Genomic DNA, 20203 nt, shown 5'->3' with positions numbered 1-20203 from the left:
CCTAACCATCCCCTTAGTCGTAAAAACCCACTCTAGTCCATTAAGACTGGGAACCGTTTACTCTAAGGTTATAAATTGCTAGCAAGATAAACAAGAGAGCAGAACTCCTGTCCTCAAGAATTTACAATATCCCTCTAAAATATTCCAAGATACCTCATTGACATCTTTATCTCTGGGTATTCAGACATCCTGTCTCTGGGCTTTTAGGAGTTATGGTCTCCCCCCAACCTGACAGAAGCTTTTGCGCCTTTTTACCTTCTTTGTCTCTAGGGTTACTTAAAGGAGGGGGCCACTCTTATTCTTTGCTGCATTCTTTGAGATGACAGCCCTGGGACCAACATGGATTCCTTGGTCCCAGTATATCTTTATCTGACTGGATAATTTGAGACAAGAGTCCTGTCCAGTCAATTATACTCTCCAATTAATAAACTATTGAAAACTTTCTAATCTCTCTCCTGCCTCAGTTTCTCCGGCATTACATGTGAAGGAACCATGTATGTCAAGTACTAAGTATTTAACAATCCCTACTCACACTCTCCTTACATTCTCATGTCAGGTATGGGGAGAGTAGGGAAGAAAAAACATCTTTCTAAAGTTATATTTTTCATCTGAAAGAAGGAATGAAGGAACTGGACTCTTAAGAAAGAAAAGCTGTGTTGATTTGTTTCTTCTAAATTTGCTTCAGGGCACAGGTTTTCTTTTAAATTAAAAATGCAAATGTGCAGAATCCATCTCTGTGAGCAGCTGTAAAAAAAAAAAAAAAAAAGTAATTGGTGTTTGCCCTTTTTGTTCCTCCCACAATGCTTTCCTATTTTCAAAACAGACTTTAGTGTAATGTTTCTAATTTCCCATCCTTACACCCTGCTGTTTAATACAGAAATTAGGGTCTCTTTTTTCAACTAAATTTCCCCCTATCCCCACTCTTAAACCCTTTTCTTATCATCTGTACACTTTACCAAAGCACCTTTACTCTGCAGTTTAGTAAACACAAGTAGGAAGGGGGGGGGGGGGGGGGGGGGGGGGTCGGGGGGGGGGGTGTGAGGATAATGAGGGGAAGAAAGTAAACTGAGGTTCTGAAGGTAAAATGTGGAGTCACAGTAGGTGGCTTCTCACTCTGGCATTTACTGAGCAACTTAATTAATATTCATCTCATTATTCTTAGTCAGCACCAAGGTAGTGATATTCATGTAGGTGACCAGTGGCTCATAAAATAGGCTTTGAAAAACACATTTATGGAATTGGGTACCAACCATAAAGGCAACACGGTCTCCAAAGCATGTGTTTGATAAGTCTTTAGTATTGTTAAGAAGTGTTTAAGTACGTTTTTATGTCTCCTGCATGACTAATAAGGAACCCATATGTCTGTCAGTCCTTCTGAAACTCAAACACATTATTTTCCACCTATGGATTTTGACTTCAAACCTCTCCCTCTGCTCATTTAATAATAGCTCATTTAAGTAAGTTTTACCTTCTCAAAGTTAAACAGGGGTAAAAAACACTTCCTGAATCATTTAAGTCTCTGGGTACATGTAAAGAGTATATTCTGTTATTGTTAAATGTTGTGGTTAACAAGGGACATAGGAACTGATTGACTGAGTGCTCCTGCTATCATGTCCACAGAGGAATTCCAGTCTCTTCGCTTGTCCTTTTCTCCAAACTTGGACGACTATAATCCAGACATTCCAGAGTGGAGGCGTGATATCAGCCGGGTCATCAAAAGAGCCCTAATTGAAGTGAGTGAAGAAGATTGTTATTCCTGATGGTCCATCTACAGTGTTGGAGAGGTTCATGGTGCTGTGGTACATGTCAGAATGAACAGCTGGAAACTGGGATTACAGTCAAATAGCAACATTTTTGAACCCAACTTCAGTGTAGAACTCTGTGTTGGGCCCCATGGGAAAGGGGGATAAAATGAAACAAAATGTGAGATAACTATCCATATCATATGGCATTAGGAATTAGGACTTAGAGTTAGAAATGAAATTAGGCTTAAGAGAATTATAGGATGTTGGAGCGGAGGATGATTTGTGATAGGATCTGGTCCATATTCTTCAGTATATAGATGAGGAAAATGTATTCATTTTTTTGAGTAATCAAAACACATCCATCTGCAAACCCCTGTGAAGAGTACTTAGAATTATTTAGCAAATCAATACAAAGCAAACCCAAAGTTAAAATCAGAAAGAAAAACTGACTCAACTGTGCTGGAGGCACACAGAAAACAGTAGGGAGGGACTAGGGCTGGATCATAGGAAATTACAGAATTTAGAGTTAGAGAGTTAGGCACCATAGGCCAGTGGAAAGACAAGTCACATCCCTTTGCTTGCCCTCAGATTCCTTATCTGTAAAATAAAAAGGATTTGACTGCATGATTTCAGCTCTTAATCATAAATTCTAATTCTTCTAATTTTTCTAAATCAAATATTAGCACAAATCTAACAGTTGTTGTTTAGTCATTTCAATCATATCTGACTTTCTACAAACCTATCTGGGATTTTCTTAGCAAAGACACTGGAGTGGTTTGCCATTTCCTTCTTTAGGTCATTTTACATATGAGGAAACAGAGGCAAACAGAGTGAAGTGATTTGCCCAATGCCATTAATCATTAAGTGTCTAAGGCCAGATTTGAATTCAAGTCTTCCCGGCTCAAGGCCAGACTACCTTAGTAGCCCCAATACTAGCAGGAGTCCCATTTTTTTTTCCTGTCCTCAAGTATCTCTCATAGGTAGTTTGAAAAGGACTTTCATTTGGCTATTCTCCCCTTACACAATCCACATTCCTGAGAATAAGTGAAAAGACATGTTTGAGAGATGTTTATAGAGATTCTCTGTATTAGGTCATGAGCTGTACACCCATTTTTTATTTTATGTCATCATATTAACATCACACAGCTGCTTCTTGCCCGTTGGATAACTGAACCTTAGTTATCTCTCAAGTCGCATTGATAACTAGATTTTCTGACAGCTACCTAGAAAGCTAGAAAAGGCTTTTAATTACCATTCCTGAAATGTGGAGTTCTATATTTTTTTGAGTATAGCAATAGGTGGGTTTCATTCTCCTCAGGAGCAAAGAGTTGAGGATGGCTTCTTAGCATATCTTTTTGAAAGTCAGCTGGACTTGTCTCAATCAAAGAGCTTCTCTCATTCAGCAGACTACTTTCAAGGAGATACAACCCACCTTCTGTGAACTGCAAAGTGTTCGATATCTCACTCTAATTTTAAATTACTGGAGAATAGAAGTACATTTTGGAAGTAGTTTCTTCATTTTATCCTGTGTGAAGTCAAATGTAGTTCAATGACATTCCACAAACATGTTTTAAGCAACTATAATACATGAAGAATGGTAATAGGGGCTAGAGATGAAGAGAAAAAAATGTCATTCCTTATCTGATGGAGCTTAGATTCTACTGCTACAATTCTATATGTTATGAAGCAGAATCCATCAAAAGCTTTTCTTGTCCAAAGGACATACTAAATAGAACATATTAAAAGGCACTCTTTTGATTAGAGTCTCTGTGTCTTCCCCCACCAGGCCACAGGTGTTTCAAGCCAACACATATTGGTGGCAGTGCTTCCAGGCTTACCCACAGCTGCTGAACTCTTTGTCTTGCCTTATCAGGATGCTACAGGAGAAAACAAAAGATCATCCGAAGACCTGGAACAGGTGAGTATCTTTGGGAAAGAACTGGAGCTTCCTCTGCATTATCTCTTGTAGCATCTAATCTCTTGTCCAATCTCTTGTAGCATCTAACTTTCTATTAGCCATCTGATCAATGCAAAAGTACAGGGCTGAGAGAGGGAGATTGAAATTAAAAGCTAGGACATCAGCTGAGACAGTGCATACACTAAGACAAAAAGAAAAGTCCCTTGAGCCTCAATTTCTAAATCTAAAATGGGAATGAGAATGTATATCTTCACTTTCTCATAGTATTTATTACTGAAAAATAGCATATGTACTTTGGTGAGCAGAAAGATGAATGGCCAGTTGCAGGAACTGAAGAGTTTATCTTGGGGAAGAGAAAGACCCAGTAGGGACATGACAGCTTTCTTCTTGTATTTGAAGGATTGTCATTTGTGGGAAGGTTTCAGGTTGTTCTATTTGGATCCAAAAGACAAAATCAGGAGCAATGAGTACAAATTGCAAAGACAAATTTAAGTTTAATGTGGGGCTGTAGGAATGGGGAGGGAACTTCCTGCCAATAAGAACAGTTCAGTTAGAACTGTTCAAAATGGAATAGTTTGTCTAGAGAGGTGGAGGGGGACTTCCCCCTCCTTAATGGTCTTCAGGTAGCGTCTAGTGCACTTGTTTTGTTCTGCTCTAGTGGGCATTTCTTTGGATATGGATTGACTAGATCAACATTTTCCCTTTCAACTCACAAGTTCTGTGATGGCTCCTTGACATCATTGGTGTGATTATGCCTTCCAGTATTGCCTATAGCAAGTCCTTTCTGCCTTCTAATCCTGTGAAATAAACAAGATTGAAATGCTTTCCACATTATTTGAAAAGATAAACATCTTATAGAAATGCATTATTAATTCAGTTCAACAGAGTTAAAACCTATTATGCATAGAAACTTTGGTAGGTGATATTGAGTGAAATACTAATGACTGGATTGCCCAGTATTCTCAGCATTGGCTCCTGAGAATATTTTTAAAGGGTATTTATTATGATGAAAACTGAACTGGTTTTCATTCTTGACTTTGTTATCTCCTAGAGTATCACCTTAAATTCTTTTTCTATCACTTTATTCTCCTCAAAGTCAGAAAACTTTTAGTATCACCATGATAAGGGATTGTACTTTGTTGTTAGACAGAATAGCTAATCTGATGTCCCCATGGAAATAAAACATAAGTCAAGGTTATTGAAATCTAAGAAGGCAATGGAATAAAAAGTATATTCCTACCAACTACTATGTACACACTGGCTTCCTTCTCTACCATGACCCTCTCAATAGACTGAGAGGGATGCTTAGGGCTTAACTTTGACTAAACTTATTATCTAGCCTCATGATTTTTAGTTTTATGAAAGAATTTCAAAATATATTTAACAGTCTTCTCAGAAAAAATAAAATAAAAACCCCTTGCTCCTCAAATCCACCAAATTATTTGATGCATTTTTTTCTTGAACCCTCTCAGTCACTCCATAGACTTTTTTTTTTCCTGATTCTGCCAGTCGTTTCACTGGTGTTGGCAAGTCCTGGTGAAGAAATCCTGGTCACTAATGCAAATCAGCACCTATTCTACAAGGTATAGGTTTAGAAAAGTGCCTAGGGGCACTGAGAAGTTTAAGGTTTGGCTGGGTCATTCCTTACACAAGGGCCTTCCTGACTCTGAGGCTGGCAATGGATTCACTCACCACACACCTGGCTGATTTTCATTAATAAACTTATCATCTTTATATTTTTCTACCTAAGTAATGGCAAACCTGCTTCCTTTGTGACTCTAAAATGAAGGCACTCTGTAAATCTGCAGATTTCATCTGCTTGTGCTCCCTTCTGACCCTCAGCTTCCATTAGAGTACAAGTGATTATGTCCACCTATAATATAGTGGATTATAGGATGGTCCACTGCTTAAGCTATATGCTTGAAGGAACCAAGGGTGTTTGGGTCCATAGGACTACAACTGTTCTGCCATCTTTTTGTATACCTTACTTAAATGAAGCTACAATCTTCCAAGATGAAGTTTATGTGTAGCTATTTCCCTTCATCTGCATGCTTTCTTTTCCTGTTTTTACCTTTCCTTTTTTTTTTTTTTTTTTTTTTTTTTTTTTTTTTTTTTTTTTTGGTTCTACTAAGTTTGATTAAAATTTCTTGAAAAGCAGAGAAGAAAAAACAGATATCTATTTGTCTTTAGGGTAGTTAATGTTGTCCTTCATAGTTTCTCTGTCTCTTTGCCTATGCCATTATTCCCCTCTCCTATTTCTGCCTTCATCCTGTTCTACCCACAGCCCTATCTTTTACTCTTTGCCATCAAGATAGTTATTTGCCCTTTATTGGTAGTGTCATAAATCATCTTTGCATCATTTAAGCCAAATCTCATAAAATGTTCATTTTATTTGGAGAGTTGAGTTCAACCTGTTGGCACATGAGTCCACAGTGTTCTGTACGTTGTATATAATTCTCTCTTGTTTTTCATGCCTTCTCTTATATTTGTCCATCACATTATTCAACATAAAATAAGTTATTAATTGAAGAGATAGAAGAGATTTCAGTTCTCACAGAATTAAATGTATGTTTAGGGAGCTAGATATAGCAGTAGAATCTTAGAACAAAAGATCTTAACACCTAAGGGATAGATTTAGCCTTTATGTATAAGATTTCAGGGAGTATATAACTGTTAATGGGGCAAATTGCATTTTAATTTCAATTTTTTTGTTTTTTGTTTGAAAATATTATTTTAAGAATGGGTCCAACTAGACTCGCAAAGGTATTCATGACACAACCCCTATCTTAGACATCTGTATTTAGAATTAGACAGGCCATACAGTCTTACCTCCTTTGTTTTGTACATGAAACAATTGGTGATAAGAAAAATTAAGTGATTTATTTGCCCAATGTCAGATAGGAGTGAATGACCAAGCTAGCCTTTGAACACAAGTCCTCTCACTCTTAACTCTGCCACTATTGGAAATATCTTAGATCTAATTTAACCATGCTTTATCCAATGTAGAAATCTTATCCCTATAACATTCATGATAGGTGAGCATCCAGTGACTACTTGCACGTTTTTAATGGTGGAAAATTCATTTTTGGCAGCCTGTATCATTTTGGGCCATATCTAATTTTTAGGGAGCTCCTTAATCTATTTCCATATAATTTTACCCCATTGATCCTAGCTATTGTTCTTGTTCTTTCTTCTCAAAGGACCAAGATATCAGGGAGCCGATGCAAGTGAATTGGATTTAAATGTGGGAGGGCAGGAGGAGGTCATCTGCCTCACTTTCTCCTCCAAAGCCATCTGGATCCATTGGCCAGATAAGATTGACTGAAGATGACTCTGAAAGCAGTGGGAGATTTAGAATTTTTTAAACTAAGGCCTTTTACAGATCTCAGTTTGGCTGAGGCAACACCTAATCTATAATTAAGGCTAAGTAAGAAATGAGGCACAGACTGGATCTTAAGTACCACCTATGAAGCTCTTTTTTCAAGAGGCTTTTCTCTGTCCTCCCAGCTTCTCCCCCTCTTCTTTTCAGAGATTATTTTCCTTCTTTCCAGAATTAAAATATAAATTCCTTGAGGGAAGGAGCTTATTTTTGTTTTTCTTTGTCTCCCCCCGCCCCCAGCATTTCCTACAGTGCCAGATAACTAGTAAACACTTAATAAAAAACTTATTAACTGACTCATTTCATTTTATAAATGAGCAAAATAAGGCCCAGATTGAGGGAAACACTTGCCTGGGGTCAAATCAAGATTGAATAGAGGTCATATGCCCTCAGAGAAAGAACCTTGGTTTGGAGTTTGGAAGACCTTCTTTTAGATACTACTTCTTACTCCCTATGTGAAGATGGTCAGCTAGATGGTACAGATAGAACAGGAGTTTTAAAGATCTGAGTTCAAATGTGACCTCAAACACTTATTAACTGGGAAAATCTTTAATTTCCTTATGGATAAAATGGAAATTATATAATTTGTAGTACCTACCTCTCAAGTTTATTCTGAATTTAAATGAGATAATATGTTCAACACTTTGCAAGCCATAATATTCAATGACAATGGAGTTATTATGATTTATAGCTGAACCCAGACTAGAACAACAATCTATCTCTATTTTTATTGTCTTTTTTATTGTTCTTTTCTTTTCTTTTTTTTTTATTAAAGCTCTTTATTTTCAAAACATATGCATAGATAATTTTCAACATTCACCCTTGCAAAACCTTGTGTTCCACATTTTTTCCTTTCCTTCCCCTTGCCCTGTCCCCTAGATGACAAGTAATTTAATATATGCTAAACATGTGCAATTTTTCTATATATATTTCCACAATAATCATACTGTACAAGGAAAATAAGATCAAAAATGAGAAAAAAAATAAAATGCAAATAAAAAACAACAAAAAAGTGAAAATACTATGTTGTGATCCATACTCAGATCCCATAGTTCTCCTTCTGGGTGCAGATGGCTCTCTTTATCACAAGACCATTATCTTCTATCACTAAATAAGAGATGCTTTCCTTCTTCACTATATTCCTTAAAGGAAGGAAAAAACCTTCTTAGACATAATTTTTTTAAAAAAAAAAAAGAATTTAACATATGAACCAAGAGGGATCAAGATTTTTATAGTGGAGAACAAACATCAAGGGGAAGCCAAAAGGGAGAAACATGCATATAGGGGAAAATACCACCACACCACTAATGTCCTTCTCTAGCTTTGAAACAGGCCTTAGGCAGGCTCACTTTTACCCATCTTTCATGAATCTTGTGCCTTGCTTGTAAAGGGTTCTTAGCTGTATAGGATTCTAGCCCAGACTTTTGTTGAGGAATGTGATGGACTCTCACACAGCCAGCCCTTCTGAAAGTGATGGCTGGACTCTCAGGCCAAGGCTATATGAGCTTCTCCTGACACTGTTCCCATGGAAGCAGGGGAGTTGACTTGAATCAGAGCTATTTTATCTGTGAAATAAATTGAAAATTCCTCACAGCGAGAAACACTTGACCCTGTTACTAAGCTGAAGCACTGGGTTAATCAAATGACCTGCTGTCTGGTATGGTTCTACTAGTCTTTGTTTTGTAGATGCTGGGGCAGCCAGAAAGGATTCAATCCCTCTGGTTAGGGGTATAGAAAGTATATTCCTCTAGAGGCAGTTGCTCAGGTATACAGAAAACCTCTTTCCACTCTCACTTCTCCTCATTTCTCATTAACAGGCTTACCCTTTTTCCCTCTATTTTCATTGATAGCAAGAATCCTGAAAGGGGAAAAGGATGAGGGAATAGTAATTCTGTGGAAAAACAAAATTTGAAATACCATCCTGAAAAAGGTATTGGTCCTTAGTAAAAGGTCTTCAGTGGACTAAATAAGGAAGGAAATTTTCTCAAGACATGTGCAATCCACCAAAAATAATGAATCTCTTCATCATATAGATATTACTATCCTCATTTACATATATATATATATATATATATATATATATATATATGAAAATGTCAAGGTACAGTGAAAGAAAATGGCTCTCACATACTTCTTTACATCCTAAAGCCTTTTTAAAAATTTCACACACACACACATACACTTATATGTTGTCCCCTATAGACTGATTCATCAAAATAGAAACACTAGACCATAGCATAGACATGAAAGACAATTTTCTATGGAAGACAAATAACATGAGAAGGTGCTTCTGGGGACTGAGATGAGAGTTTAGTAAATTTTTGGAATCCATAGGAAAGCTACCTATGACCAAAAAGAGGAAATGTGGATAAGGGTAAGGGTACAAGACTGTAGTTTTTGAAAGGTAGATAAAAATAAGGACAATTGATTCTTTTTTTTTCTCCCTCAGCTCAACTTCATTGTTTAAAGTGTTTAAAGAATATGCTATATTGGAATCTTTCCTCAGGGATGCTAATAAATTTGATTTTTTTGCCCTAAGAAAAATTGATTAAGCCAGGAGAAGCCAACATCAAACTGGAAATCAGGCTAGAATTCATGTGCCTTGGGTCAGATGTAAAATCTATTTCATGGAACAAAAGTACAGTGCAAACCTTCCTTCTAGGTTTGAGTAGGGGCTTGAGTAGTATTAAAACTGCTCACCAAGTTCAGTTCAAATAAAGATTCTTTCAGTGATGGATTCCTAAGGACCTTGTTGTAGGAAGAAAGGGCTATCCTCCTAGTTATCAACTCAAAAATTTGAAACCACAAAATTCTGGAGAAGAAAAGGGCCTTAGAGGTTATTGAATGTCAATCATTCCTGAGATATGAATCCTCTTGCTACATACTTTGCAAGTGATCAGTCATGTAGCCTTGGCTTTAAGATCTTCTGAGGTAGATAGTACAGTGGGTAGAGTCTAGAGGTATGAAGTTCAGTCATTTTAGTCATTTCTAACTCTTCATAATCTCATTTTGGGGTTTGTAGGCAAAGATACTGTAATGGTTTGCTATTTCCTTCTCTAGCTCATTTTGCAGATGAGACAACTGAGGCAAACACAGTTAAATGATCTGCCCAGAGTCATACAGCCAGGAAGCATCTGAGGCCAAATTTGAATTCATTCTTCCTAAGTCCAGGTTGGGAATTCTATCCACTGTGCAATCTAGCTACTCCAGAATGAAAAGCAAAACAAAACAAAATAGCTTTTCTTCATCCTTCCTTCCTTTCCTCCCTTCCTTCCTTATTTCCTCCCTCCCTTCTTTCCTCCTTTCCTCCCTCCCTTCCTTTCTCCCTCCCTCTCCTTTACTCCCTCTCTCCCTCCCTCTCTCTCTTACTTCCTCCCTTTCTTCCTTCCTTCTTTCTTTCCTTCCTCCCTTTCCTTTCCCCCCTCTCTCTCTTCTTCCCTCTTCCATCTGCTGATTTTATTTCTGGTCTCACAATCCAAAGCTGAACAAGTCAAATATTTCTTCTCTATGATAGCTTTTTTAAAATTCTCAAATGTAGTTACCATTGCCTCTAAGGTCTAGATTTGAAGGTTGTATTTTGAACAAGAGAGAAGGGCTGCCATTGCAATGAAGCGGAAGAAATTCTAGATTTAGCAACAGGATCTTATTTCTGACCCTTATTAGCTATAGCATATGAGCCTGAGTGCCCTCATGTATAATATGATGATAATACTATTCACAATACTGGTTTTTCTTAATTGTTTTAAGGAATGTGTTTTATAAAAGCATATATAAATGAAGATAGCATAATCATCTTAATTTCTCCCAGAAACCCATGATGGCACTATCATCCAGAATTTTGTCTAAACTTTTTGGGTATCTTTGAATTGTTTCTACCTTATGGTGGATGTGACTTCTCATTCTAATATCTGATATCATTCGTATATGGAACTCCTGTATGAGAAAATGTCCTCTACAAAAGTAAATCATTATCTTCTCTATAATTTCTAATATTTAGAGACTTGCCCAGAGCCCTAAGACTAAATGATTTTCTTAAGGTTACTCGGCAAATATCTAGATATTTAGATATGTAAAAATCTGTATGTATAGAATAACCATCTTTCCATTGATGCTTACCATTTGATAGTAAATATAGAGTTATAATGACCAAATTCCCTTTTTCCCTTCAAAATGACATTTATCAAGGAAGATGAAACTGGAACTATAGGAAGCTTTGAATCTCTGTAAAAATTCTGTGAAATAGGTATTGGGACAACATTAACATGTTTCTTTCCTGGAGATTATTTAGCAATAAGGGGGGGGGGGAGGAAAGCAGACAGTATGACTGAGGAGCAAAGAAGCAATGATCAATAGGAAGGATTAATGAGCTCTGCCAAGACAACAAATTCTGCACAGTAAAGAAGAGGGAGGTTTGGAGTGGAAGAAGCAGAGCTCTACCCCCTTATGCAGGTTGAATTCAAGCTCAGCTTCTTTCCCCAGAGCCTCTGGTGATGAGGCTTCCTTCCCTTTCTACCTGACATATTGCTAAGTATTTCCATCTATGAGTTTTTAATATCACCTTTTTTTCCCCCCATGACTACTTACAGGGATCCTGAGAATCACTTTGAACCAAATAATGGTCTTTTAAGTAAGTCTCAAAACAGCTCACAAATAGAATTGTGGAATTGCTATGCATCCCCCATCCCTGTTGAGATGGGGATAACTCGGTAAGCAGTATGGACACACAGATGGCAAAGGGCTTGCAGAGAGCTGAGCAAAATGGCATTTTTCTTATCAAGTTGTTATTCAGTCCACGCTCCACCTTTCATTTGACTCTAGCTCCCTAGCTCAATCATTTCAAGGGAGTGGTTTAGTTGTGTTACCCTGGGAAGGTCTAATGGAGAAGGCCAGAGGTGAAAGGCAAATAACCCTGACTATTGAGGGGTTTTCTTGAAGATACCGTGTTGTGCTATTTCTAGAAATCCACTTAGGAATGAAGGAATTGAGGGAGTGACCTCAAAATGCCCACACTTAAGGCAAGTGGGAAGAGCAGAAACCAAACAGTTGCTCAGTGGACTAAGAAGGTCAATTGAAACCAGGAGAGAATCTTAATATGGAGAGATAGATGATTGCTAAAATGGCAACAGAAAAGCAGAAGACCAACCCATAAGCAAACAAAGCTCTGGAATGTTAGCTACAAGTTGTCATGTGATGGAGATTAGAGATCCCACTCTGGCCCCTTTGTGAGGGAGAGCTGAGATGTGGTCCCCATGCCTAATGATGCTTCCAAAAGGCAGAACCATATGGGGATTCCTGGTTCTAACACACAATAAGGAGACCTAGGTTCTAGTTCTGACTCCCCTCTTAATTAACTGGGAAATCTTAAACAATGTTTTTTTGTTTGGTTGTTTTTATTTTTTTATTTTTCTTCAATTTGATTTCTTCAAATTTAAAATTGTGTAAATGTATCTATTCCAATAGGAATGCTGGATGACCCAAAGTCCGGAAGACTTAGAGTTCCAATATGGATTCAAACACTGATTAGCTATAAGATCCTGAGAAAGTCATTTAACCATTTTTGCCTCAATTCCCTCATCTGTAAAATGAGGTAGAGAAGGAATGGCAAACTATTTTAGTATCTTTTCTAAGAACTACCCCTTTCCCCCCAAAGGGAGGGGGTTTACAAAGAGTTAGACAAAATTGAAATAGCTGAGCAATAACAAGACCAGGTCTTTGTCATCCTAGAGCTTTTGCATATTAATGGGGGCAGGGTTAAAATAACAACACACAATTGAAAGGAAGTAAGAGTTGCTACTTATAGCAACCATGGCTAAGACTGAGAAAGACCTTACAGAGAATATCAATTTCTTAAAATGGGACTCTGGAAAACCAAGTTTTGGGATTCAAAAGAAATTACTTGACTGTTCCTTAAACCCAAAACAATCAGGGGCTCATTGACTGGCCAATGACGAGCCCCAACCTAAATTACTGTTTGGGTTTTATTGCCTCAGAGTGGTTGCAAATAGCAATTGTTTTTATTCTGGCTAAAATCTTGAGGGTTTTCCTCTCTAGGGGTTGATTCATTTGTTTTTGTTTGTTTGTTTTTCCTATTTTGTTTTTATTTTTGAATAGGTAAAAGAAGCCACTTTTTGTCTCATTTCTTTCCTAACCTTAATGGATGAGTATTGCCTCAGACAAATTGAGACCTGGGAAAGACCTTAGCTTAAAAAAGCCAGGTGTCCTTACACCCAGGGCTGTCTTTAGTCATCCTGCTCTATGTCTTGCTATTGGACCCAGAGAGTTCTGGAGGAGAAAATGAAGCTTTGTATAGCTCTGACACATTTAAAATCTAGTTCACTTGCAAGTCAAGACGTCACCTTCGTGATGTCATTGGTCCTCTTCAAGAAGGAAGGACAAGACAACCAGAGTCCTTGACTGGCACAAAGGACAGGTGGCTGAAGAGCTAATCACGGTGCTATATTTGGGTAAACCACCAGATGGTGCCACAAATCCTGCGCTTTCTGTAGTAACTGGTCCACCCAGACCTGACTTGGCCCCTTTGCAGTCTTGGGTCCTTTTCACTCTGTCTGTACACTTGTGAACAGGAACTACTTGTATTTTTCTTTTAACCTCTCCCCAGGTTGTTACATAGAATAGCATTTAATTCCATCCATAATGTGCTTGTTTGATTTTGCCCCCATTTTCATATGACCTTAATCTCTTCTCCAACTACACAAAGATTGCCTACTCATCTATAGATTACAGTGGATTTGATGAATGAAATTAAAAATAAGTAACAGGAACAGTATAAAAATGCTGGCTACATGAGTCACAACTGCTTTTATTCTAGTCTGAATTTTCTCTCCACCGTTTTCCTGTATGTTTTCTGCCTTTTACTATTGTCACCAAGAAAATTCAGCCTCAGAGTGGTACATACTCTTCTAGTCATAAGAAATGGGGAAAATGCAGTAATTTTCACTACTATTTTATTTACCAACTAAACAGTAGTTGAATAGTACTCTGAGTCTGCAGGCAGAAGACCTAAATTCAAATGCAGACTTATTACCTGGCCTGAACCATTTAACTCTGTTTGTCTTAGTTTCTTCAACTATAAAATGGGGATAACAGCACCTACCTCCCAGCATTGCTAGGAAGATCAAATGAGATAATATTTTTCAACATAATGTCTGGTACAGAGTATTTGTATAAATGTTAATAGGGCACTCTGTGCCCTATAATCATCATCTATTCTAGCAATGTTTTAGTTGAATCTTATTGGTTTTAGGGCATCATTTCAAGAGATCTAAGGATATTCTGACATCCAAGATCAACTAAAAAAATATTAAGAATTCAACAAGATATAAACATCATCCCAAGGTGAATGATAGCCAAAAAGCATCTAATCAGATTTAATTAGCATTTACAAATTAAACTGACTTGACTGAAATGAATAACATGGGGAAGACAGCCTGAAATTGATGGCAAAGTGTTTTCCCTGACAGCTTTCAAGAAGTCCCTGAGAAGCAAAAACATATCTGAACCAAATTAGATTATGTTTTGTACTTAAAACCCAGCGCACATGTTTTAATTTTGCCTTTGAAAATGTGACACAAACAGTTATGTATTAAACTTGCTATATCACCTCAGCCTTGCTAGTGCATATTTTGTGACCGTGAATATTAAATTGAATGAATTAGCTATATGTGTTGGGACAAAAGAGGAGCATGGCTAATAGTAATAAAAGAGGGTGAGTGTTAGCAAATTGACTAATTAGACCTGGGTAAGCAGATCTAATGTTTGTAGTCCTGTGTTTACACTATCTATTTCAGCTATCATAATTTTTAGGCCAGATATTTTACATCACTAGTGCCTGCCAATAAAATAAAATACATTTAAATTTCATAAATATTTGTCAATTGCTTGTGCCTACATAAATCATTATTTACCCATGAGAATATCTCCAAGGTCTAAGGTCACATGAATATTAATAAATGACTTTCCTTCACAGTCAAACTTTGACCAAATGTATTAATTAGCTAACATTTATTTCTTTGAATTTGGGAAATACCCTGTAAAGTGCAGTCTTTACCTAAATATGAAATTATATGTACATATATATATATATATATATACGTAAATATATATATTTGTACATGTGATATTTGTATTATATAGGTTGTACTATTTGTGCTGTGTATATATGTGTGTGTGTACATATACAGCATAAATAGTACAAAATATGTTTTCAAAACTATTTATCTTTAATACCATTAAAAATTCTAACACATATTAATCCAATACATTGATTTCTATGACAGTATGACAATTTTAATATTAACTTTGATGCTTTCCCCCCTAGATATCAGAACTGATGATTCACAAACTGAACCAAAACTCCATCCACTTTGAGCTAAAACCTGGAATACGTGTTCTTGTTCATGCTGCCCATTTAACAGCAGGTCAGTCTCTTTGTCCTCATGTTCTGGTTGTTATATGTGTTTTGGTTTCTGTTTACATTTCCACATCAAAAAAACAAAGGATGTAGGAGGATAAAAATACTGATTTGGAGTTAAGAAATCTGGGTTTTATCTATGGATGTTCCATATCTGAGTGTAAGGGTGGGATTCTGCTCCAATTTCATTGAAATCAGTAAACCGAGTAGATAGATGTGGAGTATTCCTTTAATCTCCTCACATTAAGGATTTGTGTGTAAGCCCTTAATTATTTCGAAAGGGTCATAGGACTTTTGATCATGGATGAAAGGCAGACAAAACATCTTATATATTTGGATGAAAAGATCAGGTTATATCTCCTGAGTTACATATAAAACAATAACAACAAAAAAATTGGTAAGCAGATAATTCAATCTAACAATGAAAAGAGTAAAGAAGTCAAGAGGTAGAAGAATCCGAGTTTGAAAGTTGCACTCTTGTGAAAATGAAAGGCTCTGTGTCTTTCTCTCTGTGTCTCTCTTTCTATTTCTCTTTCCTTCTCTGCCTTTTCATCCTTCCTACCTCAAAAAGGGAGAAGCTTCTCTCTCTCTCTTTCTGTCTCTCTAATTCTGTACCTATCCCTCCCTTCTTCCCTCTCTTTCTCTTTCTCTCTTTTTTCCTCTGTCTCTGTTTCTATGCTCTCTTCTCTCCCTGTCTCTGTCTGTCTCTATCTCTCTCTCTTTGTCTTTCTATCTTTTTCCCCATCTCAGTTGACTATGTTACTAGAGAGACAAGACAAGTGGCAGATAATACATCCAGAAGATCAAAGGGGCTATAAATGGATATAGAAAGATAGTTTATTTCCAAAGGAGTAAGCTGTTTCAAGTAGTGTGATCTTCTGTTCCTGAGGAGAATGCTTAGTGATTCATGAATGGGCAGTAATTAGGAATAATGAGTTGACTTTTTAGTCATCTCTACATGTACCTCACATAAGTTTAAGTGTCCTTCTCCCTTGAATTTTGCGGGTATTTGTATAAGAACATGCCTCAGGAGAATGTTTTGTTTCAACTGTTCTTACTATACTATTTCATACATCTTTTTTTTAAAGAAAAAAAATTATTATAGCTTTTTATTAACAACATATATGCATGGGTAATTTTTCAGCATTGACAATTGTATAAAACCTTTTCTTCCAATTTTTCCCCTCCTTCCCCCATTCTCTTCCCCAGATAGCAGGTTGACCAATACATGTTAAATATGTTAAAATATATGTTGAATGCAATATATATATACATGACCATACAGTTATTTTGCTGTACAAAAAGAATAGGACTTTAAAATAGTGTACAATTAACCTGTGAAGGAAATAAAAAATGCAGGCGGACAAAAATAGAGGGATTGGGAATTCTATGTAGTGGTTCATACTCATTTCCCAGAGTTCTTTCACTGGATGTAGCTATCATACATCCTTTTGATAAAATCTAATTTAGGCTACTGGTTGATAATTAATAGGAAACTCATGAGAGAGTCCAAAAAATTTAATCTGTTACTTACTCCTAGAATAAGCAGCCAGGTCATCCTTTTAAGATCCTATGTGGATTGTGTTCTCAGTTGAGGAGTTGGTTCCAAAAGGGATCCCTAAAAGGAATCTTTGTGACCTTGGACACTTTCTATTCTCAACTGTAGATATTTATTTAAGCAGAAGTTCATGTTATCATTATGCATATAATGGTTAAAATTTGGCTGGGCCTAATAAGGACTTCCAGTTCAGGTAAAACAGTGTCTTTTAAAACTCTGCTTTGGTTGCTTGGCCAGCTGAGAAACAGGTATTGCTACAAAAATTAGATACCATGTTTGCTTCACTTTTCATGTAAAGTAGTCATGACTCCCTTTAATGAGCTCACAGCAGAGCCATATTTCCAAAGTTCCTTTCTTGCCAAGAGTTCATAAGTTTCAAGAAATTTCAAGAAGATTATCCACTATTGTTTTGAATGTGTTTCAGGGAAAGGAGAAAGTATGGTACAATGGGAAGAGCATTGAAGCAAGGCTACCCCCAGAATTGAGGGGTTAATGGCAGAGTAAATTTAAATCTGCATTAGAATTAAGAGGAAGTGCCAAGAGTCCCTGTAGACAAGGTTAAAGGACTAAGAATAATCTGGAGAAACACTAGCAGTAAGAGATTCAACATCCTGAATTGGGTAGGAAGGGTCCTATCTGCATTTCTTAGTATTATGGAACAAATTATTCTTACACAAGATCTTTTATATCATTTCTTTATGGGCACGAAGAGACAATTTACCTGAAATTCTCAGGGTAGTATCTCTGAATTTTAGAATTTAAAGTTAGTTTGATGGATGTATTAAGTAATAAATGAATGTGTGTTGATTCATGGATTGGAGAATTTTTCTTTTTTCTTTCTCTTCCATCTCATGCTACCTTCAGCTTGAGTCAAATATTCCATATCCATTTCATAAGTTTCCTCATTGACTATTTCAACTGACTTTTGAAATAAACTCCTAGAGCTTGCCTAAATTTTATTGTTGAATCAGAATTGTGTCAAATCAAATGTCACTTATCTGGGGTTTGCTATAATCCTATTTGTTGTAACAGGATTTGAACTGTATTCTTTATGGATCTTGGAGGTTTATTTCAAGGGGATTTTCAAGTATTAAAAGTTGTGATGAGGATGATTAACCCTAACAATGCAGTAGTCTGGTCTGGCAAAAAAAAAAAAAAATGCTGTCTCTATTTGTCAAAGGCTAGCTAAATTTGAAAAGCACAAGAAGGCTTACAATGATGGATATTGAAAAATTATCTGTATATGTAATTGGAAAAATATAAAAAAAGAAAAACAAGTTTAGAAATTTTAACTATTATATATAAAACTTTATTTGCTAATTAGAGAAAGGAAAAGAAGAGCAAATCTCAATGTATTTGCACATGTACTTATAGCAAATACATATTAGCGCATGGATACTACTAGGGCTAAGAAAAAGTAGTCCTGGGGCAGAGAGAAAAGGAGAAGCCAAGTTAAAATAGAGAGAAGTTGCATCCAATTCTATATCTCCCTAGTCTTCCTCCTAACTCACATCACTAGCACCACCACCACCACAAAAAAAAAGAAGGGGGCCATTGTAGCATTTCATTTCTCATAAGTAGTGTTGCTAATAACTTCCCAGGGAATATTATGGCATGCTGTTGCATCCATTAATTACACAACAGATGTTCAACAGCCTTCTTTTAAAAATGTTAGACCCAGAGTATGTGACTGGAGAGAGAGGCAGTACATGATTCTCTCTAAGGGAAAAGGGACTGACTAGCTCCTTCTAGGAATTTACTACTCTTCCCTTCAGTTTCAAATCCTGTTCTTTTTTTGAAGTTTGATGCTTTTTATGGGCTCACAAGGTAAGCATTTTTAAATTTTTGGATGCCATTAAATACTGGATTTGGGGTTGTCTTCCATTTCATATCCAAATTGAGGAAATCACTAGAACTCCTGTCTAAGCAACGCTACATTTTGGGACACGGAACACCGGGTCTTCCTAATCTCAATCATGTTCCTGTGTTGTCCCTTAAATCTGTCCCCACATTCTTCTCATAGAAGCAAAAATGAGGAAAAGATAGTAAAAAAGAAGAAAAGGGAGAAATAAATGAATTGTTTAGGGTTACACAGCTAGTAAGTGCCTGATGCTAGATTTGAACTCATGAAGAAAAGGCTTCCTGATTCTAAGCCCTGTACTGTATCTACTATGACACTGTCTTGTATGTATGACAGTGACTTACTGTCATTGGCGTAGCCTAATGACAATTTTTAGAAAGAGTCAAGGACATAAAAGATTATATAAAAAAATCCAACAAAAGTTATTGGTTTACTAGTAATGAAGTAGAGGAAAGATTAAAAGATGATTCTAAATTATTGAATTTAGAATCCCCCGAATACTTGAGGGGAAATGGTGCTTGCTACTTAGTAGAGCTAAGAAATCAGAAGAGGAGCCAGTTGAGGGGACAAGATAATACTTTGAAGTATGTTGAGTTTGAAGTGACAATAAGACCTTCAAGTGAAAAACCCACTTTAGACATTTGGCAGGTGGATAAAAAAGACTGGAACTCAGATAAGAGGATAGTTCTAAATGAGTTTGGAGACATCATTCATGTAGAAGTGAAATGACATGAAAAGATGCTCCAAGTCATTATTAATCAGAGAAATGCAAAGTAAGACAACTCTCAGATACCACTACACACCTGTCAGATTGGCTAAGATGACAGGAAAAAATAATGATGATTGTTGGAGGGGATGCGGGAAAACTGGGACATTGATGCATTGTTGGTGGAGTTGTGAACGAATCCAACCATTCTGGAGAGTAGTTTGGAACTATGCTCAAAAAGTTATCAAACTGTGCATACCCTTTGATCCAGCAGTGTTACTACTGGGCTTATATTCCAAAGAGATCATAAAGAAGTGAAAAGGGACCTGTATGTGCACGAATGTTTGTGGCAGCCCTTTTTGTAGTGGCTAGAAACTGGAAACTGAATGGATGCCCATCAGTTGGAGAATGGCTGAATAAATTGTGGTATATGAATATTATGGAATATTATTGTTCTGTAAGAAATGACCAACAGGATGATTTTAGAAAGGCCTGGAGAGACTTACACGAACTGATGCTGAGTGAAATGAGCAGGACCAGGAGATCATTATATACTTCAACAACACTACTATATGATGACCAGTTCTGATGGACCTGGCCATCCT

The 20203-nt window shown here is 36.7% G+C and overlaps 1 protein-coding gene across 4 annotated transcripts in view; it reads left to right on the top strand.

Annotated features, from left to right (window-relative positions):
* The window catches only part of SORCS1 (sortilin related VPS10 domain containing receptor 1), a 704073-nt gene that overhangs the window by 669382 nt on the left and 14488 nt on the right, over positions 1-20203 (top strand). For all 4 annotated transcript variants that reach the window (XM_031955813.1, XM_031955812.1, XM_031955810.1 and 1 more), the window contains exons 22-24: positions 1621-1733; positions 3532-3663; positions 15381-15480. In XM_031955813.1, the coding sequence (XP_031811673.1) occupies positions 1621-1733; positions 3532-3663; positions 15381-15480 (345 nt within the window). The remainder of the gene's footprint in view (positions 1-1620; positions 1734-3531; positions 3664-15380; positions 15481-20203) is intronic.

Source organism: Sarcophilus harrisii, chromosome 2 (assembly GCF_902635505.1).
Source record: "Sarcophilus harrisii chromosome 2, mSarHar1.11, whole genome shotgun sequence".
NCBI lineage: Eukaryota > Metazoa > Chordata > Mammalia > Dasyuromorphia > Dasyuridae > Sarcophilus > Sarcophilus harrisii.
Note: the sequence above shows the minus strand (reverse complement) of the source record. Positions and strands in the feature narration are given on the sequence as shown.